We start from the raw sequence: 25315 nt of genomic DNA, 5'->3' as shown, positions 1-25315 counted from the left end.
GACTCATCAAGTGGTTGACAAATAACCCAGCTAGTATTAGAGGGCAGTTGTCTTACTTGGTGGGTTGTGATGGGTGGAGACAAGTAGTCTTGATCATGACCTTTGATATGAGAGCTAAACGACCTAAAAGATAGGTCATAGTGGAGAGGGAAAACATCCCATTAGGGTGTCACTGTATATATGTAACCAATGAGATATAACGTGTTACCTATAACATCATACTAAACCTTTTAGTAAATGCATAAAGACAGTTGGACTTACAGCAGCATTTTTTACCCCAGAATATTGTATTGAGGCCCAGGGATGGACCTGATGATTTTATTAGAGAAATCCAAAGGACAAGGTCCAAGGCTTACAAGACAAAGAGGATAGGTACAGTGTAAAGCCTAGATAAAGAAAAAGAAAAAAAGAAGAAATGCAAAGCCTTAAGACAGAGATTGGAGAAAATACAGCAGTTTCGTGAGGGAAAAACAGACGAGAAGTAACAACCAACCAATCCAACTTTTTCAAAAATGCTATATTTCCATCTCGCTTTGCAATAGTGGCATTGTTTGCGAGGACGATTTCAATCCATTAACAATCTTATCATCACCCTTTTTCTCCTCTCTGGTTTGCCCCCATATTACACCATAAAACCCAACAGCTATTATAACTGCTCCAATCACACTGCACAAATTAAAAAAACAAATTTATAACCATGAATGAATTTCTTCTGTACATATAACTTACAAGCAAAACCAGTTTTGGAAGGAAAAATCACAAGAAATAGGAAAAGGAGGATGTGAATTTCGGTTAGTTGATGATATTTTTGCATATTGGGGCCTTCTATATTTGCAATTTACCCATGAAATTTCCGTTTAAACTGCTGTAAATTACACTCATTGCTCCCAAAACTCACACTAAGTCTGAAATAGTTTTGCAGCTTTTGGTAGGGAATTCATTTCTAATAGTATCTTACTTTACTGGATCGATAGGCCTTATGGAAGTGAAAGAAGTTATAAGAGAAGCTCTCAATCTCAGTCAATGTATAAATTGAAGATTTGTAGGATATATTCTTCATGAATTCCAGTTTACAACTTCTTCTTTTTTCCTTGAGAAATAATCTCATTCTTAAAGATCAAAGAGCAGCAATACACAAACACAGGATGGCTATGAAGGGTTTTTTTTTTTCAAAGATGAACATAGAAACCCTGTTTGTTCAAGTGTCATTCAAAATCAAGCCTGAACCAATCTTTATCATAAGACGACTGTTTCTCTAGCCATCATAATTGACATTGATGAAAATTTCACATCTAACAGCTACGGACCGTCTCCCTATTCCTACTCAAATAATCAAGAATAAGATCAATAGCCTGTGGATTGCTAAATTCTTGCAGATAACTTTCCATACTGTTGGGATTGGCGTTTTTTTTCATGTAAGTGGAGGCGCTCTTGTAGTTTCCTAATGGGTCTAGGGGGGAGGATTGGGTTTAAGAGATCAGTGTGAATCTCTTTGTTATCCTTGTTGCATTGTTACATCGTAGAAGATCGTGTTTCTCTTTGGTTGACTTCCCCTGAACCTAAGTTGTTTGAAAACCAGTTTCGGTGAGTGGAATTAAAAGTTGTTAATTAACATTTTCGAGAAAGTTGGATCAAGTCTTAGGGTTCAGTCTTTCTGAACACTTATCAAGCCCTTATTGAACCCAAATATGTGTTGCATCATACATTGACGCAAGTTTAACACAAGTTTTCATGGATTATACCAATGTTTCTGTAAGGGCTGAGCTCAAGCTTGGTGCCTTTGTGGTTTGGAAGTAAAGATCACGATGTTGAGCTTATTGGTTCAATTCCAATTGATCTATTGAAAAAAGGAGACGGAGAGAGACACTGTACCTTCCAAGATGGAGAGTATCCCCGAGGAAGATGGTGCCCATGATGGCTGCGATGGCAATCCGCAAGGGCTTGAACATGGCCACAAAAACAGGCCCTTTCTTGTGAATGCACCAGGTTTGAACAGTGCAAGTGATCACACCTCCAAAAACTGCCTACAGTGAAGCCATATGGATTACATGACGCTCTGGTCACCTTCACTGTGCATGTTATGAAAAAAAAATCTTATCATAAATATTCAAGACAGAGTTTGGTCCTATAATTTGCTTACTGAATACGCGATGGAGATGAGCTCGATATCAGGCCTTAATCTCCAGGCACTTGAGTCTCTTTCTGCAATCAGAGAGACTATTGAGCATTGAATAGTCCCAAAGATGGAACTAAATAATACTATGGTAATTTCTGCCAGATAGCCTCTAACAGTTGCTGCCTGAAATTCAGGAATCAGTAGTTTTAATATTTTTTTTCGAGGTGAATTCTTGCAAGCTAGAGGGGTATGCATTTTTAATGGGTTCTGATTGTTTTTACCTGGAACGTATTCCATACTGAAGAAGATAGGCAAGCAATTACAAGGAAAAGGGCTCCAAGAATCCAGTTCTCTGCTATCAAGGAATTAGGAGGAGATTGATTTTTGAGAAGATGACGATGATAAGAGGAAGAAGGTGATGAAAACCTGATTGGTAGGCCTTTGTAGAAAGTGACCACCATTGCTCCTGAGATTGATATCAAGATGCCCAGGAATTTGGCCTGGCTCCTTGAGCTCCTGATATCCACATTTTCGACCCTAAAAGCAATGATTCGACAGAAAAAAGACAATCAATGTATTTTCATTATTTGTATATATATTTTTTTGAATGGTAGCAATTTCATTCAAAGAGAAAATGGAAGACCGAGATGGTCCACCAGAAAGCACAAAGAGAATCTACAATGCAATCAAAATGTACAATAAGAAAAGACCATGAGATAAGAGGGGAGGAAACCAAACATCTCCAACCCCAACTTCCCCATGCCATCCCCAGCAAGCCTGTCTGCCACACTGTTGGCGGCGGATCCCCTGATATGTTTAAATATAATGGATGACCCATCCACCTGGTCAAAATCTCATCAAAGAACGGGACAAATCTCCACAGAGGGATAACTGATCTGCTAAGCCACCGGATGGCGTTCTTGGAGTCTCCCTCAACAATCACCTTATCCAAGCATTCTTGGTTCAAACATTTTATACCCTGATAGATGGCTCTAACCTCCGTTTCGCTAGCATCCGCTACCCCAAGAGGACCTGAAAGGCCCAAATAATGTTACCACAAGTGTCGCTTAGAACACCTCCTATGCCTACAGGACCAGGGTTACCCAAGCTTGCACCGTCAAAGTTTAGTCTAAGCAACCCACGCCGAGAAGTCTCCCATTCTTGAGCGATCTGATGGTGGTTTTCAATACTGAAGCACACCTCCTGCCAACCCTCCCATAGATCGAAGGCCGAAACGAACCGAAAGGAGGGGAGGATTCTCACCTAGGCTATTGTCGATGCTATCACTTTGATGAATAAAAGACTCTAGAGTTTCTTTCTTTCCATATAACCCACAGGGTTGCTAATAGGCAAACTCTAGAGTTTATCTCTAATCTTCAGTATTTTTATTGTTACCCTTTAGACATCCATTTAAAATTTCATTCTCCACCTATCCATCATACACCATCATTTTGTTTTTTTTATCTCAAATTTTCTTTTTAGTCACACACCATCACGAATTTGTTTTAAGTCTGTGTGGCTTGTTTTCATCACTAAACTAGACAACCCACCATTTGATTTTTTTTTCTTTGCTAGGTTAGTGTTTCATTGCCATTTCTTTATCTGAAAGAATTCATTTAAGTCAGATAAAACCCTCTTGTCCATTATTGGTGAGAAACTACTCCAAAACAAAGAGAGACCCAAAACAGTTGGGTACTAAATTCATTAGAAAGAAAAACCCATGACAATTTTCTTTGACAGTTGCGAAACAAAACAGAGCAAACTTCCAAAAAAAAAAAAAAAAAAAAACTTTTTTCTTCTGTTAGGTAGGGAAAGGGAAGTGCAGAACCTGAAAACAACAGCAATTATGAAGGTGAATGCTGGGACCAAGTTGCTCAGTGCTGACCCAAGAGTAGGAGAACTGTAGTTGATACCAGTGAAATCACAGTTCTGCATAATAGTAATCCTGTGAAAGGAAAAACAAAAAAACAAAATTTATAATTAGTTGTCTGACATACTACCCATGGATAATTTGGCACTCTTAGAAGTAATTTGGTTGATGAGGAAGTGCTGCTGTGATCCTTGGTAGAAGAGAAATACAGACCCAGCTAAGCCCAACAAGAAGAATCTGCAGAGGAGTCGGAAGGTGATGGGAGGACGGCTTCTGCAAAGGAAAAAAGCAACAGAGAAATTACTGACAGTTGAGAGAGAGAGAGAGAGAGAGAGAGAGAGAGAGTGTGTTGGAAAAGTATTGACCAAAAGTGACTGATTTTGATATAAGGCAAACAGAATCTGTTGTTTCCACCTCTTATAATTCGAACCATTAAAATGTTCGATTTTTGAGAAATCTGTAAGAGAGAGACCTTTGGAAGATGAAGTACGCGGGAATGAGGATGATGGTGGTAAGGACATTTGAGTAAAGGACGAAGACAAACTGACTCAACCTTTTGGACATGGCTGCTTTGCTCAATGTAGTCATGCCCACGCTGAAAATTTCCACAATCACCATTGCTGCATAAGGCAACACATCCCACAAACACATCATACCTCTCTCTCTCTCTCTGAAATGGTGTTTGTGTCCCTTCAAAAGAAGGGAGATTTCTTATGAGAGAGAGATGATCCTCCCAAAAGTTGATGTTCGGAAATGTTAACCCAAACCCATACCGCCTCTGAACCTCCCGACCCGAGCAGTAATCGGGTTCAACCCGTCAGGTTTTGGGTTGAGCCCGACCCAAGGTTCACCCCTAACTAGTATATAGTCATTGTCATGATCGATGGTGAAGCCTCTCTAGCTCATGATCGATGGTGAAGCCTCATGCCCAACAATGGATTTGTTTAAATCTTTGAGCAAGGTAGGCCTGAAGAGATGATCCAAACTGTCCATTTTAGGGGGGACATTGTATATAGGTTGTGTCCTAGAAAATCATTTCCACGGGATGATCCTAGCCCTCCGATCTAAACAGAAACTACATATTATGGAAACCTGCATAGATCGGAGGGTTGCGATCATTCTATGGAAATGATTTTGGGTCAACAACCTATTTACGTTGTGGCCCATCAAATGGACAGCTTGGATCATCCTATGGTGTAGACTGCACTCTTCATTTTGAAAAAGATGGGTGGAGCCTACAATTGGGCCTTAATGTTGCTAGGCTTCGCTCCCAAAATCAGCCCATCGATGATCCTAACCCTTTTATCTATATAGATAAACTAGAGTTAGGATCATCGAATGGAGATGATTTTCATGGTACAAAGTATTTATGTTGGGACCAACCAATTGAATGGTTTGTATATTTGAACAAGGTGAACCCCACTTTATTGTTAAAAGAATATGTGCACTTCCGTATATATTCCAATATAGAGATGATTTTCAGGGAAATGCCATTTTTGATTGGGCCCATCAAAGTATTTTTCAGAATGGATTGTACAATCCACACCATAGGATGAACCAAACCATCCATCTGATGGGGCACAATGTAAATAGGATGCGCCCCAAAAATCATTTCCATAGGATGATCGCAACCCTCCAATCTATAGAGGTTTCCATAATATGCAGTTTCTCTTTAGATAGGAGGGTTAGGATCATCCTATGGAAATGATGTTTTGGGGTCCAACTTGTTTACGTTGTGGCCCATCAAATGGATGGTTTGGATCATCCTATAGTAACCTGTTTACGTTGTGGCCCATCAAATGGATGGTTTGGATCATCCTATAGTGTGGGCCGTGCAGTTCATTTTGAAAAATATGGGAGGAGCTTAAACAAAGTATTTGTTGGGCCCACCAACGGATCATGTCACAGAGAGGTTTATATAGTGTTGTACCGGTTGTGGCTTCAGAACCGGTAAAAGGGGAAAAGGCTTGATGGATGAACTTGGTGCCATTGGAGACATCCAATGAGTAAGGGAATACAAACGTCAATGGTTTAGACTTCTTCACAGTACCCAGCGGGGCTTGATGGATTAGGGCACAAGCGAGGCCCATAAAAATCAAAAGGGGTGGAAATATCAATTCCCTTATTATTTTTACAAGAGAAAAGTGTAGCTAGACATACGTGTAGCTAACTTAGCTATACCAACTGCTTAAAATACAGTTGGCCTCACATTGTTTGGGTGATGCAAACCATTCATTTGATGGGCCCTCATATTGATAGGGTGTGCCCAAAAAATCAGCTCTATAGGATCATCCCAACCCTACAATTTGTGGAGGCAAAAATGGACGCGTAAAAACCTTCACAAATCTGTCCATTTTTGCCTCCACAGTTTGAAGGATGGGGATGATCCTATGGAGCTGATTTTTTGGGCACACCCTATCAATGTGAGGGTCTATCAAATGAATGGTTTGGATCACCCAAACATTGTGGGCCCACTGTATTTTAAGCCGTTGGTGTAGCTAAGTTAGCTATACGTATGTGTAGCTTCACTTAACTCTTTTTACAGTGTCTTCATCGTAGAATCAATTGGGTCCCACTAGACTACTAGAGGACAGTTGGGGAACACGCAAATCAATTTGGTCAAATTGAGCTTGGCTAATGATATTGGCACTACCATGTTTTTAATAATTGGCCGAACTTCTTTTATCCTTTAAGCAGATGTCAAAACTCAATAGCTATTACAATTCCCAAAAATCTCTCAGCAGCCAGCTTAAACAGGACAAAGTGAGTTCGGCTCGCAATAAATTAGTTTAAACCAACAGCCGTAGGCTTGAACTCTCAACCCGATTAGATCCAACCCTACTCTTTCTTTTCTTTTGTATTTGGTTTTTACCCTGGCCCAACCCGAACCCAATTACTTCCAACCCTACCCAACGGGACCAGATTTGGACAATCAGGTTGTGTTAGGGTTGAGAAATTTAATGGTGGGTTGGGTTATGGTTGACCCGAGGATCAGCCGGGTCGGGTTAGGGTTGAGGTTATGGTTCCTCGGGTTTGGCTAGCGGTGGCCTCAATCCGGCCTGGGCTGCACTCTCGTCCAACAGCAGGCCCACGAAATGCCTTCAGCCTAGCAAATCCCGTAATATATTATAGTTTGCTCTGTGTGTAAATACACTGGTTTTACAAAATTTGTTGCATCAAATCCCTTGATTTTAGGAATTGCCCTGCTCACGTTTTCTAATATACAATAGTGCAGCGTGTAAATACTTGATTTTAGGGATTGCCCAACTCACGTTTTCTAATATACAATGTTGCAAATTGCAAATGCAACATGTAATCCCTTGATTTTAGCAGTTGTCCAACTCATGGTCATAAATCATAATACCTTGATCGTAGGGATGCCCAGTTCACGGTTTCTAATGAATGATAAAGATAGGGGAAATGATATGAGCAAATCCATTTTTTAATAATTGCACTCACCCATCTTGGCTTTCATTATTTAAAGAGCTTTGAAAGATGCACTAACTCATCTTGTCTTTCATTATTTAAAGAGCTTTGAAAGATATTACGGTTTCCAAAAAACTCTCACAGGTCACAACAAGGCAATTAGAAAAAGAAAAGACAAATTGAGTTTGTGCAATTATTAAAACATTGTTGTGGTGATGTCATTTCCCTAAAGGATAGAATGCAAAGGAAGGAGGACTCAGTCACTGAGGAAAAATTCTGGAATTTATGGCATTGAAAATCGAGCTGATTGGATTGTGGCGCTGTATAATCCAAAAGACAATGTTACCCATAAGTGCAAATAAAGCTAAGAAAATGTCATCTACTCAGTTTTTCCCAGTTTTCATCTCTGCAAACCAAAAGAAAAGGCAAAAGAACAAGAAAAAAAAGGACAGGAAGAAGAACAAAAAGAGGAAGAGGAAAACAAAAGGATGAAGAAGGAAAAGACGAATTAGTGCCAGAAAAAATAGAAGAAAACATAAGGAAAGAAGAAGAAGAATCGATGCCGGAAAGCTGGAAAATAAGAGGAAGAAGGAAAAGAAGAAGAATCGACTCGGGGTCATCTCAGTCAAACTCGGAATCATCGTAGTCTGACTCGGGGTCACCACCCACATTTACTAGTAAAGTACTAATAAAGTCGTTCAAAATGTACAACCAAACAGACCCTTATGTATATATGCAATCTCATTATTTTCTCTCACTAATATACTGGTAGGGGTCCAGCCAAGATTACCCGTGAAAAAAAGAAGAAACAGACGTTTCATTTTAAGTTACATATAGGAAGAAGCCTAAGAATATTTACATGGTAATTAAGTGAAGAAACATCCCATCCTGCTAATGAGGAATACATGGCGGTACTGTAAAAACTCGTACAGTTTCTATCGAGTCTTCCTCCTTTTCCTTCTCAAAGCAGGCATAGCACTTAGACCTGTATTGACTACAGGTTCTTCTGTTGCTAAATCAGTTTCATCAATTATCTCTCTGTAAGAGATGTTGGGATCATCTTTGTGCTCTTCATGCAGAATTTCTTTCTGAGGTTCGTTTATGTCCATCAAACCATTATTACCTGAAAACTCAGCATCATTTGAAGCCCAAGTGCCTTCAAAAGCATCAATCCTCTCTCTATTTAGGGGTGCTGTGAAAGCCCTTGTTGGGCTTGAAATTGACTGAACTGGGCCACTGTTTAGATCACTTCCCTCCATGCAAAATCCGCCCCCACTATTAAGGTAATCTCTGGATAAGCTATCCTCCTGAGAAGCTTCATCTCCTCTGTTCTTATCATTAAGACAATCTGCATCACTGGCCATGCGCTTTTCATGGAACGAATCTTGCTCCACTGCCCCATCATCCACACACTTTCGATCACTTTGGCCTGATGAGCTGCTAAGGCCATCGGCATCCAAATCATTTGCTGCGTATTTTACTTGATTCCGTGGCCGTGCTGACTGGAGAATTTAAAAAAAAAGTTTAAAAAATGAGATAGTGAATAAAATAGAACACAAATAGAGGCTAGATGTTACCTCTCAAGGAGGAAATGTATTAATGTCAACGATTTCAATATAATAGAAAGATCTAATGGTTTTAATTATTCAATATAAATAAGAAAAATAGACATTTAAGGGTTCAGTGTGAAAATTGTGACGGATTCAATTATAATAAGAAAACTTTTAGGTCAAAAATGAATATTTGTGAACAATACAGATATCATTTGACAATGAGTAGTTCAAATAGACTCGAACTTCCAATTGATCTAGGGATTCTGGATCCTATGGATGGAGACATGGTCCTAGCGACCTCATTGGATTTCTCGTGGCAGAGAAATGTTATAGAAATAGCATCGATTCTTATCAAAGAAAGACTGGTATAACCGAGGCTGCTCAAACAGGCATGGGTCAACTGAATGGTATTCCTCCAGAAATTGGGGCTATGGATTTTCAGTTCATTTGGGGTAGTATAGGATCCATTGTAGGCAATTTTAAGATGAACAAATACAAGATTAACACTTACCCGACGCAACTCAGATGTGTTCTCTGTCTTTTTAACTTGTCCATCATCGCTTCCATCACTAGTGCTGGTTTCAGTTGATTCAAAACTTGGCACTTCTTTCCTTATTCGGCTTCCGACTCCTCTCCCTCTCCCTCTCCCTCTAACATTCCTAATTGCTCCTTTTTTCACATTTTGTATGCCTTCCTTTTGACCAAGAGGCTCTAATTGCTTTACTTCTGATGGCATAACTTGGCTCTCAATCCTTTGTTTTCTTCGTTTCTTTGAGGCCGCCTTTTCTGAAATCTCTCCCTCATTTCCCACGCCACCATCATTCAGTCCATCAAACGATCGTTGGGTTTTGTTTCTCTGGGCTCCAGAGGGGCTTATCCTTCTTTTCTCCCTAGATTTGATACCTTTTTGCTCAAGATCTATTAACTCTGATGACTGGTTACCTGTAATCCCTTTCACGGCTTTTTTAATTCTCTGGCTACGAATTTTTGCGAATCTCTCGTTGAAGGTGTAAAATGCTTCCAACCGCAGCTGAGTCTGCATCAACCAAAGACATGAACAACAAAGTTAATGGAGAAGATCAACCACAGCTTCCTGCTACTCAAAAGATTTCAACTAGCATTTTTTTAACAAGTAGACCCCACATTATGAAGATTTTATGATTACATTCTGTTTATATCTAGTCAACAAGAACCAAACAAAACAGCACTTCTGTCAATCTTAACATCTCACAAAAGACAAATAGATTTCACTTTTGAGCAATAGTAAACTCAGAGGCACCCTTGCAAAATTCTGGTGAAAGGGCGCCCCCATTGGTTGCACATCACCAAAATGCATTTAATGTTCTTTGACTTTTACATTTTATAAATGCACTTTGGTATCGTGCCACCAATGGGGGCGCCCTTTCACCAGATTCTTACAGGGGCGCCCTTGAGTTTAGCATTCCACACACACATAAACTAAAGATTGTGCAAGAAATGTGACGATTTTGATCAAGATATTATAAAGAGGCACTTCTTCAATATCTGAAATAAAAGAAAAGCTACCAACTACTACTATATATAACATAATCTCTTTCAGCTGCAACTATTAGTTATTAAAGGGCCAAATGTTCACACTCACATGCCCAGAATACTCATAAGATATACATAAATATATAAGGATTTGGTATTGAAACCGTATTTTCATGAAAAACTGACAAGGGTATCATGTGTAATTGTAAAGCCTTCTATATGTGTGTGTGTACATACATGCATGTATACATGGTTTTAAATTTCGACCAAAATCCGAAATTTCGGATTTCGGTGGAGACCGACACCGAAACCACTAAAAAACCGAAATAGTCATTTATTTCGGCCGGAATTTCGATCGAAATTTCAGTTTTTCCGAAATTTGACCCATAAAATCTGTTTTTTTTTTTTAATTAATTTAACATTTAACCGAAATTTTGACCGAAATTACCGAAATTTCAGGGTCCGAAACCGGTACCGAACCCGAAATTTTAAACCTTGTATGTATATACGTGTGCCTGCATATATACATATTCTAATGATCTCTGAAGGAGTTCTTTCCCAACAATAACACTTGAGCCTCACATGTGCCATGTGTATGTGACCGTGTTCATCGAACTGGTGGAGGACAAGTCCAGCCAATTGCTAGCTACCGGTCCCACCTTTATTGGATGAATTCAACTCAATGATCTTTAAGGCATTGTTTAGGATCTCGCTAAGAGAACCTCAAATACTGATTTTTGTACCTCTAAATCTTATGGATGAGATACATTCAAAAAAAAAAAAAAAACTTATGGATGATATGTCCATTCGACATGGAACCAGGATTATATGGTTGCCTGCTGGTGGTTCAACAGATTCAGTCACAATCACACTCGAACATCATGTTCATGTAGGACCCAAGGTTGATTGTTAGGATCGAATTGTAATGGTGATCATTAGGGTACACACACACACACACACACACACACATTCAAGACCTTGAAACTCTCATGAGGTGAGGCAAGAAGCATAAGCCATGCAAAATTTCTAATTTTTAAAATAAAAGATTCAAAAAACAAAGAAAAATACCAAAAGAGTAGAAGAAATTCTAGGAAATAAATGTGCTTCGTTTTCAACATATCATGATCAACTAAGAAAAGGAGTATAAATTTCAAAGGCTAATATATCTAAATGATATTAAAAGTTAAGAGACTCAATTAATGACTAAGTCACCATGACTTTTCAAATAGCTGACAAAATACAGCTAAACAAATCTAAATCACAAATTCAAAATATAAACGAAAGGTGTAAATGTAAAATATAGCAGTGGGCCTTAGATTCTTCAGGAATCGGTCTTCATGTTCATTAGCCAAAAACTTCAATCGCAAAAGGTTGCTTTTGATCATAGAAATTTGTTGGAAATGACAAGTTTCAATCAATGACCATGTTGAAGTTGAATGGTTAGGGAGTAGGGAAGAAAATGGTATTTCAAAAAAAAAAAATCCCCCAAAACATCAAATCTATTAAAAAACTTTAATAAACCTCAAGGTTCACATGTCTAAAAAGATGTTGAAATCTCATAGTTAGTTAATGACTTAGTCACCATGCGGTTGCATTTAGGTAACAAAATATAGCTTAACAAGTATGAATTACAAATTCAAAACATAAACAAACAGGGCTAAATGTATAATATAGCTTTGGGCCATAGATTCCTAAGGAATCTTTCAAACTCACTAACCACAAACTCCACACCCAAAAGGTTGTTTTTTACCATAAAAAAATTGTCAAATATAGCTTAACAAGTCTGAATTACAAACTCAAAACATAAACAAACTGGTCTAAATGTATAGGATAACCTTGGTTCTTGGATTCCTCAGAATCTAGGCCTTCAAACTCATTAACCACAAATTCCACACCCAAAAGGTTGCTTTTTATCATAGAAATTGTTCAGAAATGACATGTTGCAGTTTTGCTGAATTAGGGGTGTCAAGTGTCAACAGATCTAATTCTGATCAAATCCACCATTGAATAGGTCACAATCCGTTAGAATCCCTTATCGGCCAGATCCTATCCTACGTACAATACACAATTGGAGTTCTCTGTCCACTATTAGTGTATGTCTGCAAGTTTTCAGTCGAATGAGTCCCTTATCTGTGACTAATCTAAACGTCTAATTAAGAAAAACAATGCTTATAAACAACTAATGCTTATAAACAAAGGAATTAATCTGAACTGCATACAAGCATCTAGCCTAGTGTTAGGTTAATGCCTAACTAGTTAGGGTTTAGTGTTAGGGGAAGAACCTAAAGGGAAGTAAGAAACTAGAGAAAGAGTCAACTTGAGACTCCATTCATTCAAAAGCGATGAAATGGTCCAGACTCCAGATTAGGGATTTTATATGATGAAAATGCCCTTCATAAATACTCTTTCAATTACAATATGAGGGTATTTGTATACATCAGCAGCCTTCAATCAGATCTAGGACGCTTCAACGGATTCTGTGGCTATGTATAGGTCCAATCTGACAAAATTTTGAAACTTGGGATTGGATCTAAATTGTGTTTGAAGGATCCAGTCAGTATACCCAAGTCATGTCCAATTAAGTTTGGACCCTTTCGATCCATTGGACCCTCTAGGTCAATTGACACCCCTAGGTTGAACGGTTAGGGGGGTAATGAAGAAAATAGTGTTTTACCAAAAAGAAAAAAAAAATCCCCAAAGGCTCGAATCTTATATATATCCCATAAAAAAGGTTTTTGATGCATGAGATGGGCACTATAGCCCCTCCCTTCCTCGGTTCCTCCTCTCTAGTGTTAGATTGAGTTTAAGTTAGAAAAAAAGAGCAAAATGAAAAAAGTGTTCAGTCACAGTTTTCGCTTGTAGACCCTTTACTGTACATGTGCCGGTGAGACATATGCCTTCAAAATGAGGGCGTATTAAGGTGTACACCTCAGGATGCCTCAATACATCTCACTGGTATCTCGCCTTTTTTAGTACACGTCAAGAGATTTTGCTCACTCCTTGCCTTCAGGTGTACACCTCAAGCGCCTTTAAAAACATTGTATGAATCAGACCATCAGTAGTATTTCATGAGAAAAGAAAAATATAAGTATCTGACCTCGTGTTTATTGTACTCCTTCAACACGGGTATGAGCAATTCATCAGCCTTTTGGTTACTCCACCCAAACCTTTCCCAGCACAATCTGTAAGGATAAAGGGTTGGATATATAGTCAAGGAAATGTGCATTGTTCTGTAAATATGCAAGAATAACAAACTTATGTTTGACTATGATGTAATAGTATTGAACTCTCATACATGTATACTAGATCATATGGCGAATACAAATTGAGTATGCTAGCAAAAAGGTTCATTAAAGAAAGATGTACAAATAGGTATTATGAGTGTGATAGATATTCTAAGAAAAATATTTGAACAATAGCATAGTCCGACAAGAAGTCCTCACGCTCATTGGATGTATCAACATGAACGGTCGTTAGAAGCTAGGAGCGAGAGGGAAGCAAAGGAACAATCACTCATAGGTAGTGGTCTACCGGCACTCAACTACATAATATGTACATACATACATACACACAAAATCCGTTTAAGCTATTAATAAATCCCTACGACCATTCATATTTTTAGGGGGCCTCTCCAACTTTGATGATGCCATTATGAAGGGCACCAACAGAACCTCAATTTAAACTAATATTCACAAACAGTAATTGAAGTTGAGTGGTTCGATAAATAGGAAGATGACTCACTTGCGAAGTACAAACAAATCTGGTTTTCCCCATGAGAAAGGCTCCGTCGACTTGTCCACTTGCGGAGAGGTGTATGCAGAAACAACTGTTTCGCTTGGAAAGGATGACGGAATATGCCAGTTTTTGCTCACATTTCTCTGACAACATAGCAAAGAAACAATGTTAATGCATGCTTGAGAATATATCCATTTTATAACAAGAAGAAAATTAAGGGTGTGAATGCGCTGGACCCAATCACCGCATTGGTTAGAAGATGAGTGGGCCAAAATCCATTGACAACCCTGAAGAAAATATATCATGGCAGGAACCACGGAACTTACATGCTTATCCATGAAGATCTGTGTTATGTTTGAGAGATTAAGCCCAGATTGCTGGTTATCAACATTCTCATTGGATGCAGAATCTTCCACATTGTTTGTGGAGCTATTTGCATTGTCTATGCTCACTTTTGACGATCTTTTCCTTGAATTTTCTCCAGTATGAGCACTGAGCTTTCCTAAAATGGCGGGATCGGGAGATTCAAGCCATTCCCTGAATCTCTGGAGACCATCTTCCTCAGGAAATGCATTAACAACTTCAATTGCATTAACTATGCCAATCCCACTGCATCATCAAAATAACATAACAAAAGAAACTAGATAACAGTTTGTAGCCTCTAGATGAATAAATAAATAAATTTAGCATTTTTAAATGTTAAGTAAAGAGAGATGACTTGCATAATGCCATATGCATGTGAATGGCTCTATCAGAGTCTCAGGATATGAATTGTATCAAGTTTTAAATGTGGCTTCCCAAAAGGAAAATCATTCATAGAATTGCTGAGATGACTTCCTGATCATTGAACTAAACGAGTCCATAATTGAAACTTGCCTGACACCTTCAGTATAGTCACTCCCAAGAAGTAGCGCCATGCGGATCAATTTTTCTCTGGTTAATCCAAGTTCACTCTCTATGTCCTGAAAGAACAAAATGTATTTGCATATGAACAAGTATCTTGCAAAGTCACACATATATCCTTGTAACACTCTGTGCAGATGAGAAAATTTGAGGTTTCTACCAAGTTCACAAAAGAATATAAAACTTGAAGTCAGCCCATCCGAGTCAAGAAAAAGAACGAGGATTAGAAAACACTGCTACAATGTCAGAGTGGTCATTGGCCTTTACCACTATGGGCCGCCAATATACTGGTTCATTATTTCTATCATTTCCTATTTCTTACCCATGTTTAACTGTAAAGGGGGCTTAAAGTTATCATTATAACATTTGTTTCGACCGTGAAATAGAAGAAGCAGTATGATAAAGAAACAAAAAAAAACCAACATTTCCAGACAATAAGGCTGCGCCTGGTAACGATTCTCATCCTTTTGTGTTTGGAACTCTTCAGAATCACTTCCATGGATTCTGCATTCTCTATAGTGGTTTCAGAAACAGATTCATATTTGGTAACTCACAAATCAGAACACTTTTTATTCCTAAAGTTCCTAGCATTTTCGAAGAATCGATCCAAAGGAGTGCTGGAGCAAGCGCAGATAGCTTCAAAAAGTTGGCAGAAATGCGCCAATGAATGCAAAAGTCAGCATCATTCTTTTTATCCAAACACAATTGTCTTTTAAGTATTCCATTCTGTGGAACTCCAGAATCAGAGAACCGCTCCAGATAATGGTTGTCAAATGCAGCCTAAAAGTTCTTTAGAGAATTCTACAACTGCAAGCAAATGTCACAGGGCTCTTAATCAAGCCAGAGTTGTTTCATTGAGTTTCAATAGTGCTTTAGAAAGAGGACAGCGTAGAAACAGACGGAGTACAGCTGGCTTAAGAAAAAGTAACATGCAAGACATGTATAACCAAAACCATTAAAAGCATAAACCGAGAAATGGGAAAAGATGAGAAAGAATGAGCAATGGCAGATGCAAACCTTCACGAAGTATGTTTCAACATATTTGCGATCATCAAATATGTTCTTGTAAACACTTTGAGCCCCAAACAAGAACACATCAGAGTCATCAGTTACAACACCATCAACTAAGTTTATCAGTTCCATGTATGCACATTGAGCTTCTGCTTCCATTGGCGCAATGATATATGGTAAGCCGAACATTTGGAGCAGTTCCTATAGATCAGACAAAAAGAACAGATATCTTAGAATCATCAATATATGACAATCATGACATAAATCTCCAAGTTTTCTTGATATATTCACAATGGCAGTATCATTACTAGTTTGTTTATGTCTTCTCCTAAATGATAGCCTGGATTCTCGGGTCGCCACATTTTCTAACGAGGAAAAAGTAGAAATACCAATTATTGTTCTTGTTCAACATATCTTACTGTTTGGTATCCTACAGTTATGCCTTGAGATCCCTCTTTTCATTCAATCTGAAAGCTAAATATCCATTTGTTTGAAATGTTAGGGAAACGAAGGACATCCGGTCCAGATTTTACTTTCCCAGCACAACAGATAAAACAAAATTGGAAGATTATGCTCATAAATTGCTATATGACGGGAATAACAATGTTTCCCCTTCCTATGATTAAACCATTATGGATGATTTTGCTGCTTATGTCATGGTTTCTAAGTATGTATGTGTGCTTATTCTAGCATTTCCCAAAGTTCCATCTTAAAATTTCATCATTTGCTTATGTTTTTCCCTGTTTTTTTTTTTAAAGATAAAAGTTCATCATTTGCATATGTTTCCATACATTTCTGTGATTTTACAAGATTTCCATAGAAATTTCCACCAAAACCAAAATGTTTCTGTTTCCGTGACGACCGAAACCAAAATTTACCTTAAATGAGTGAAATACCTTGTCTTTATCAAACTACTCATGTCCTTCCTTTCCTCCTATCACCACTCAACTTCATCCACTGTCTTCAACAGAAGACAAATCTATGAATCAAATAACCGTAAAAGAGAAAAAAAATCGATACACGAAAAACTCGAATGCATTATCAAAAATATATACACTGGGTTGAGTCGCATTCTGCTAAATTCCAAACCCAGCCATAAGTACAACGAGGTCGGGAAGTTCATGTGGCAATCACATTAGCTTGAGCAAACCTATTTGACAAAGAGATGATTGCATTAACCATGCTTGTCTCCATCAAGAGCTTGGATGAAGGAAAAAGGACTTGTGACAAATACAGGATTAATGGGCCCTATCAAGATGGTGGCAGTAGAGGGGCCATCAGTTGTGTGGGGCAAGATTATTTTTAGAGGTGGAGCGAGAAATGGGGCAAGGTTTCATGCAGTTCTAACATGCCCAGAATGTGAATCCAGGGAGTTTTGTGATCAAGGTCATGGACAAGAAGAAGATCCACTACGGGGACCTGGTAGCTTGCATCACGTGTGTGTGCTCGATTCCCCATCGCATCAGGCACCCTATCATTTCTCAAGCTCTTCAAGACCATGCCACCAAGGTGAAGATCTACCCATGATGAAGTAAAACAAAGAGGAGAAGCCCACAATCAAGTCGCTAAGGGTCATTTGAGAGAATAGATGGATTGAGAGTGCTTCCAACATCTGATCTTCACCTTCTTCCATGCTAGGAGCATCTATCATTAGGATCTGAAGCTAGAGAACCTGTTGTTGGATGAGAATAGCGATCTTAAGGTGTCAGATTTTGGGTTGAACACTCTATTAGGTCAGATCCAGTAAGAAAGCTCACCCATACCTTATGCAGAATGCTTGCACACAGCACACATCATGCCAGAGGTCCTTGTGACGAAGAAAGACGATAAGATGAAGGTCTATATTGGTCCAGCAGCCTGATCTGTCCATTCTAATGGTCGAGTATCTCCTATCCATGACTAGAACGCCGGTGCCATGTACAACAACATCTGAAAGGATGGACTCCATTTCTCTTGATGATTTCCCCAACTTCACTAACCTCCTTTCTCATATTATCAAGATAAATCTGATTATCTGAAATCTGAAAACTAAAGTAACGACAACAGAGGTCAAGGAGAATAACTAGTTCAAGAAAGGGTTTGAAGTTGGTTAAGCTCGTTTCCTGCCGCAGAAGGTGCAGGAGAGAGTTGAGGCGGCGGTTGTCAGGAGATGAAGAGCGGAAGTGGTGTTCTCAAAGCTAAGGGCTTTGGGGTTACTTTAACGGTTTAACTAGAAGGATCCTTTCTATTAGAAAAAGGGGCATCCCATGAAACAAGGTGTGCTGATATCATCTCAGAATAATTCTGTTGCACAAGTCCAGTTTGTACTTGTTTTTTTTTTTCTGTGTGTGTTTTCAGCTTAATAAATTTGTGTCGCTTGATCAAAGGAAAATAGAGGAGATTGTCAATAGAATTCTAAGGCATGTTTTTCATGTTTTATAATTACGACAAAGTTGAAGCCTTATATTAAATGAATATTTCCATTCAAAAAAATATTAAATGAATGCATAGAATATGGATTTTGTTTTATATGGAGTAAAGATTTGGTGGTACATTGTGAAGACTTCATGGATGATTAATGAGGCCCCAAGTTGACTATTCCCATGGTATCCCAAAGGTCTAGACAAGGGGATCCCACCCTCTTCCTCATTTTACCCAGATTCCAGAGTTTATTGGTGCAATCTTCAGTCGTTTTATCATATATTTGAAGCGTAAAGGTTTTCCACATTTAATGATGATATTGACAGTGACAGAAACAGCATCATGCACAAAATATTTTTCCTAATATCAGTTTGTTTTTCAAAGCCAGCAGAAAACTAGTCAAGCATTTGCCTTGCCTAATAGAGGTGACTAAGCTATATAAGGTAACTGCATAAGAATGCAATGAAGTTTGGTACATACCTGACACTCAGCAAACATCTCACTGCTCACTGACTCTGCATTGCGTTCAAGCTTTCTCTGCTCGTCTCCTAGATGTATACGCTCTTGTTTTAGAAGTAGCATTTCCTCATCCAAACTAGCTTTTGATGGTTCCATTTGAACCTCCAAATTCTCCTGAAGTGTAACCTTGTTTCCATGATGCTCTCCTTCATCAGGAACAATACCATCGTGTTTTCCCACATTAAGTACTTGCGCTCTATTATTATCAGTTGTTTCTTCTGTTAAAGGATCCCCTTGATTATTAGTAGTGGCATTTGTTCTGAAAGAAGCTTGGGCATCATTAGGTAAATCACTCATCATTGCCCTAGTAGGATAACTAACCTTAGAAGAATTATGCGTAAGTTCCTCAAAGCTATTAATATTTTTTTCCTCACTAGAATTATCCAAGTATTGTTCTTTCCCATTTATTTGAACCTCCATTGGTTTCAGGGTAGTAATTTGATCTGTAAGTGATGTTTCTGCAGAAACACTTATATCTGCACTGATCCCATGACTTAAAAAGCCAATATTAGAATCTAGGTAGCTTTCACAAGCACTCCGATCTTCATTGACTTCATGACTTAAAACTCCAAGACTAGAAAGTTGGAAGCTTTCACGTGATTCACTTATCACCGTCGATTCTCCATCATTTTCAATTTCAAGCATTATAGAAGGTGTCAACAGCTTTTCTGGAGAATCATTTCTCTGTAGGATATCCCTTTCGCCCGTGTTTTGCTTTTGAAGTTCAATCACCATTTCGCATGATGCCTGACTTTGTGGAAGGCTGACTTCTGATGGCATTTTTGGAGATCTGACCCTGTCTTCTTCAAATGCTAGAACTTGAAAGGAAGATCCCCTTGTTTCTTCTAGGACAACCATATTTCCGGATATTTTTGAATTATCATTTTCAGAGGATACAAGGGGAGACTTCTTTCTTGTAAAATCCTCAAGACTTCTCCTTATTGCTTCCTGGAAATCAGCTTCTTCCTCTAAAGAACCTCTCGATACAGATTCCTTATGTTCATTTGGGCAGGGAGAAGTGTTTTGGGGAACATCACAGGCTCCATCCTCCCACTCCACCTCATCCTCATCACTAACGTTACCATTCACCAAAGACGGTTGACTGTCTTTAATATCTCTACCGGAACTCTCACCTTTTTCTTCAAACATATCTTCCTCCCTGGAACAATCAGGTGCAAAATCACATGAATGTTTGTCTGAAAGAAGAGAGCTTTCTAAAGTGAACTTTGAGCCCAAACTTTCCGCTACTAAACGTGCAAATAGATCATCGTCATCATTTGTTCCTTCATGGGTATTGTCATCTTCTAAGAAGGATATCTCTATGGCACTGTTGGCTCCATGGATAGATTGCTCACGAATATTATGGCTCTCAAATTCTTGTGCTGATGTTTTATCCATTATGCCAATTAAAACAGCAGGTTCACGATTCCTTTCATCACCAATTGAAGCTTCCAGAGGGAGGTGATCTTCAGGAAGGCATTTTGGAAGGCCGACTACCTCGTCATTGCAGACAGGCTCTTTATTTGCATTGATGTTTTCCCTTCCCTTCTCCTGCTCCAACTCTTTCATTAGATCCAAATTCCGTTGTAAATCTCGAGTCATACGAATCCCCATGCCTCTTAACCTGCTAACCCGAACACGGCCCCTCTCATCAATGTATGTCTCGACATCATTACCAATTTCCTTTCTAGATTCATCAACAGCAGCCCCTGTCACAGAAGGAAACCGAACAGTAGATGAAACGCCATTCACAGAATCCGAAGGAATGGATTCTTTCTCCATTGTCTGATGCTCCACATCCCCATTTTTCTCAACTCCGGCTGACAGTACTCTGATTAAATTGACCATGATAGTCAATGAATAAAAAGAGTGACTCCAAGCTGAATAAGTTAATGCTAGAGAAAAATGCATATTTAGAGATAATGGGTATCAATAAATAAGGAGGTCGGATGCCATCATCCACAACACATGCATCATGAGTACCGCCAATTATGCATGGATATGCATGCCATTTACAACAAGAAACAAAATCTCATTTCTACTCACTGCTTATCACCAGTAAATGATGATGAAAATATGAATTCTCGATTGGCTTCAGAAGCTATCCTCGAAGTTTGTACGCCACCTATTCCCCTTCCAGAAGCAGATTTTTGCACTTCATCTATCTCTCGCCGGAAAGCAACAGTTTTAAGATAAGCCTGTATTTGTAGCTCGGAAAATTTTGTAGGAGCCTGGATGTATAAAAGGGACAAAAAAGTCATCTTGTGGAAGTCCTGAGGTATGAATCAGTAGTACAATCCATCAAGGCAATATAATGCATCTTAGTAGAAAATTAAATAGAAGGAGAAAAAATATTCAAACACAATCCAAAACAGAGATCAGAAGCCATTGGTTTAGGGACATGAAGAGTTGACAAACTTCATGCATCAACAGAACCAACATCTATGCCTTCAAATTTTAACACTGAAAACTTAAAAAATGATTGCATTAGTTGACAAACTTCAAAATCCGCATCAATTCCGAGACCCAATAACACATGAAGAAAGATACTAAATTTCTACCTTCTTAACTTTCTGATATTTCTGCCTGTTTTCTGCCATCAGTCTCTCTCTCATCTAGAAAACAGAACACGGATGTTTTAGAAAGAAAACGGAAAATGATAAAAAAAAAAAGAAGAAAGGTGAAAATGATAAAAAAAGAAGAAGAAAAATGGAATAGGACGAAAGCTGATGATCCCTTGTGTTAAAGTACTTACCTGCACAAGAAGATCAAGTTGCATAGATGGAGGTAGAGCAGCCAACACTGTTGGATCAACATTCCCATGTATTACAGGCTGGAACAATCAATTAATAGAAGCCTCATAAAACTGCTGAGTAAACTAAAGAATTGCAAACATCTTCCATTCACGTGCTTGCTAACTAGATTGACATGGTTATTATTTTAAGAAATAGCAGAAGACAGTATCTTCAATCGATACATTCTGATCCTTCAATATTCATAAAAAATACTGCTTTATCAACCACAAACTATCTTCAATGGAGACATTTTGCCAATTCATGTTACCAGCATGAATTAACAAACTAGTTGTTTAGTATAAGGGCTAGAAAATTCACCTCAAGGATACCCTAAAAAGTACTGATAGATCATAAAAATTATCATGAAATGGAACATGAATATAATATAGGAACTATAACACCCATGGTGTAAATTACCATTAAAAATAAATATACACAGCAACAGGCTTTACTCATTTTTAGGACCAATAATTGTTTGTAAGCTTCCCTTTTTAGTCCCCACATTGCATCTAAAATTGAGCACGCTTAGCAAATGTATTCGATTAACTGTCACTTCTGACTGAATGAAATCAGAAATGTGAGAACTGCTTACAAGCAGAGAATAAAAGACAAAGTTAGCAGCTAAGATTAAGCACTTACAAAAACCATCTCCTCATTCCCATCCTCATCATATTCCTCCTCCGAAGGAACACCACCAACTGATGTTGATGCATCGCCAGTGCATGTGACATCTTCCTCTGCAGCAAGGGATGCTGCCAGCCTAAATAGACTCATGCACATGGATTATAGAAACTAAATGAAAATTGAAGATCCTAAACGCGGTTGAACACAAGACTTACAATTCATCAATGGATTCCTGATTGTAAGTCTTAGTAACCACTTCAGTTTCTTTGGAACTGTTCCCCACCAAGCCATTGTCATCTGATGCGACCTGTTTCCCTTTAGAATCATCCTTCTGGTTTTTATTCTTCAAGTTCCTTGCCATTTCTTCGAGTTTCTGTGCCTTAAGCTACCAAAAGAAAAGACCCCAAAACAATAACAAAAAAAAAAAAATCAATAAGGAGTGCATCAAATAATCAAAATAATTTGACAGCAAATACCAAAAACAAAAAGTAGGGTAAGAACAAACAATTCAGCGGCACAAAAGATCCAAATTTCGCAGAAACGTTAACCTAAAGCTATAAAGAGGCCAATTTTACCAACCAAATCAGTGGTGATTTTGCAGACAAAAAACAAAGAAAAAGATCAAAGCAAATAACAAAAAGTACATGAATAACAAACACAGCAGCACGAAAGATCCAAAATTTGCAGAAACATTAAGCTAACGCAATAAAGCACCAATTTTACCAAATCAGCGATGATTTTGCAACAAAAAAAAAAGAATCAAAGAAAATGCCAAAAAGTACATGAAGAGAAAACAATTCAGCAGCACAAAAGATCCAAATTTCACAGAAACATCAACCCTAAAGCAAAAAAGAAGTAATTTTGCCAAATCAGTGACAATGTTGCAAACAAACAAAAAAAAGGAATCAAACTAACGTGATTGAGCAGCAATTTCTCGGCGGTCTTTCTGATCTTAGCCTGTGCGTTCTCGCGCTGGCGGCGTCGAGCAATGACAGTGCGGCGTTTAAGAGCCGGGGTTCCACCGTCAAAGACGAAGACGGGCTTTGTGCGGAGGAAGAGGAGCTTGCAAATTCGGCGGAAGAAGCCTAAAATATGAGCGTTCCTCACCATCTCTCCCTTTTCGTCTCTCATTGCCTTCATGAACTGGATCATCCAAATGCTCGCATCTGCAGAGAGAGAGATAGAAAGATTAGAAATGAAAAAGAAGGAGAAGAGGAGGATATGATTGACGGAGTAGTTTTTATTTTTTCGTGTTAGGGTTAGGGTTAGGGTTTTGAGAGGAGAACCGATGGCGAGCTTTTTGCCGGCGAGGGTTTCGACGGAGACACGACGACCTACGGGGGCGAGGAGTTCCCACAGGCCTTGAACACCCATGCTTTAGTTACGATTACGGTTTGCTTCGGTTGCTTGCCCAAATAAAAATGAAACCAGAGAGAGATACGAGGGTTCAACTTTGGCCCGACCCGGTTATATTATGCGATAAAGAATTGTTCGGATCTTGACGATGTCCAAAAGCAAGTAAGGGTGCAACTCGGGTCGGGTTGAAGGTTTGGCAACCCAACCCGAGTGAAACCCGACATTTTTTATAATTTTTACTTTTTTTAGCTAAAAAACTCGGGTCGAACCTCCTCGGGTTGGAAATCGGGTCGGATTGGCCTCAACCCGACCCGAGTTGCACCCCTACCAAAACATATTTTCATTCATTCATTCGAACAAGCAAACAACATTTCATTTTTCCACTTTCCTTTTCAATCTACTTCCCTTTTGAGTTTCATCTCTATTCCCTCCGGTAACCCGTAAGCTCTATCTGTGTACAAATATGAACAGAACCTAAGATAAATCGTGACCCAGATTCAGAAAGTAGAATCCAAAAAATAATCCAAAAATGATCCGGATGGAATTTATAAGGGATCCAAACAGTGCTAATCACTGACTAGGATAGGTGGATCCGATATAAACTGGATCCATTGACACTTCACACCTTATACTAAACTACAATTTATGGCGTACATTTCATCGTAGCATTTTTTATTTAAATTGACAAATATATTCATACCAGCAAAATTTACAATGGGGACCGGTAGTCCCACCAAATTTACATAGTATGAATTGCCCAGGATCATTCTCCTTGGCCCAAAAGAAAAACTCATTATCCCTTACATTACCCAATAGCCTCAAATGTATCGAATCCAACAAAAAAGTGCCATATTGTGGGACCCACCAAGTCAAGATTGTGACATGTCATGTCGCACAGACTTCTTCACCACATTCTGAATTCGATTTTTAAAAATTCAACTCGAAGGCATAGAGCTATCGTGCGCCCCATAACCGTGCATGATAGCCAACCATCCAACAACATCGTCGGTTCACCTTGTACCACCACCAAATACCGGCGGGCCATCCTTCCCACCGTCGACCACCTCCTTCTTCATTGTCACCACCTTCAGTCCCTCCTACATCTCCTCTACAAAAGTCATCTCCGTCGGGGAAGTCTCAGCCACCACCACCACCGTCATCAAGAATCAGGCAACCTCCATTGCCGCTGGCCACCACGTCCGTCCTCAGGCCACACCACCCACGATCTTGATTCCAAAGACCACAGTCTCCTACGGCCAAACCCAGCAACCCTATTGCTAAATCCGGCAATCCACAGCCTCCCAGATCCTCCACGGTCTCTAAATCCAATAATCCACGGCTTCGCTCCACCTATAACCGGCCTTCCACGGCTCCAGATCCAGCACCTCACAGCCTTTCACGACCTCCGGTAACCTCCACGGTTTTCCTCGGCTCCAGATCCAGCTTCACGGCTCCAGATCCAACCTCCACGACTCCATATCCAACCTCCATGGCC

General features: G+C 39.0%; 2 protein-coding genes across 8 annotated transcripts; both read right to left on the bottom strand.

The window, feature by feature from the left end:
- Positions 1 to 285: 285 nt before the first annotated feature.
- On the bottom strand, positions 286 to 4711 carry LOC143851873 (WAT1-related protein At5g40240-like). Of its 3 annotated transcripts, XM_077361373.1 has the most exons (8): positions 4459 to 4693; positions 4200 to 4259; positions 3945 to 4061; positions 2543 to 2653; positions 2398 to 2468; positions 2141 to 2202; positions 1873 to 2024; positions 286 to 666 (listed from the first exon to the last, which is right to left on the bottom strand). In XM_077361373.1, exons 1-8 carry the CDS (start codon positions 4638 to 4640, stop codon positions 516 to 518), a joined length of 906 nt encoding a protein of 301 aa, XP_077217488.1. In that variant the 5' UTR covers positions 4641 to 4693; the 3' UTR covers positions 286 to 515. The 3 variants fall into 3 exon arrangements, with proteins under 3 accessions (XP_077217488.1, XP_077217486.1, XP_077217487.1); XM_077361371.1 differs by having other exon boundaries at positions 2141 to 2299; positions 2398 to 2653; positions 4459 to 4711; XM_077361372.1 differs by having other exon boundaries at positions 2141 to 2299; positions 2398 to 2653; positions 4540 to 4708.
- A 3435-nt stretch (positions 4712 to 8146) lies between these two features.
- Positions 8147 to 23932, bottom strand: UVH3 (5'-3' exonuclease family protein). Of its 5 annotated transcripts, XM_077358321.1 has the most exons (15): positions 23751 to 23931; positions 23380 to 23630; positions 22680 to 22849; positions 22480 to 22600; positions 21801 to 21878; positions 21607 to 21660; positions 21092 to 21276; positions 19007 to 20876; positions 16133 to 16327; positions 15089 to 15174; positions 14539 to 14821; positions 14219 to 14355; positions 13575 to 13659; positions 9477 to 10001; positions 8147 to 8914 (listed from the first exon to the last, which is right to left on the bottom strand). In XM_077358321.1, the coding sequence occupies exons 1-15, from the start codon at positions 23836 to 23838 to the stop codon at positions 8348 to 8350; spliced, it is 4695 nt and encodes a 1564-aa protein (XP_077214436.1). In that variant the 5' UTR covers positions 23839 to 23931; the 3' UTR covers positions 8147 to 8347. The 5 variants fall into 5 exon arrangements, with proteins under 5 accessions (XP_077214436.1, XP_077214435.1, XP_077214440.1 ...); XM_077358320.1 differs by having other exon boundaries at positions 23380 to 23932; XM_077358325.1 differs by lacking the exons at positions 23380 to 23630; positions 23751 to 23931 and having other exon boundaries at positions 22480 to 22592; positions 22680 to 22700.
- Positions 23933 to 25315: the final 1383 nt, after the last annotated feature.

Source organism: Tasmannia lanceolata, unplaced genomic scaffold (assembly GCF_043159265.1).
Source record: "Tasmannia lanceolata isolate RefF3 unplaced genomic scaffold, GAP_Taslan_0.1 ptg000018l, whole genome shotgun sequence".
NCBI lineage: Eukaryota > Viridiplantae > Streptophyta > Magnoliopsida > Canellales > Winteraceae > Tasmannia > Tasmannia lanceolata.
This window is presented reverse-complemented; position numbering and strand designations above follow the sequence as displayed.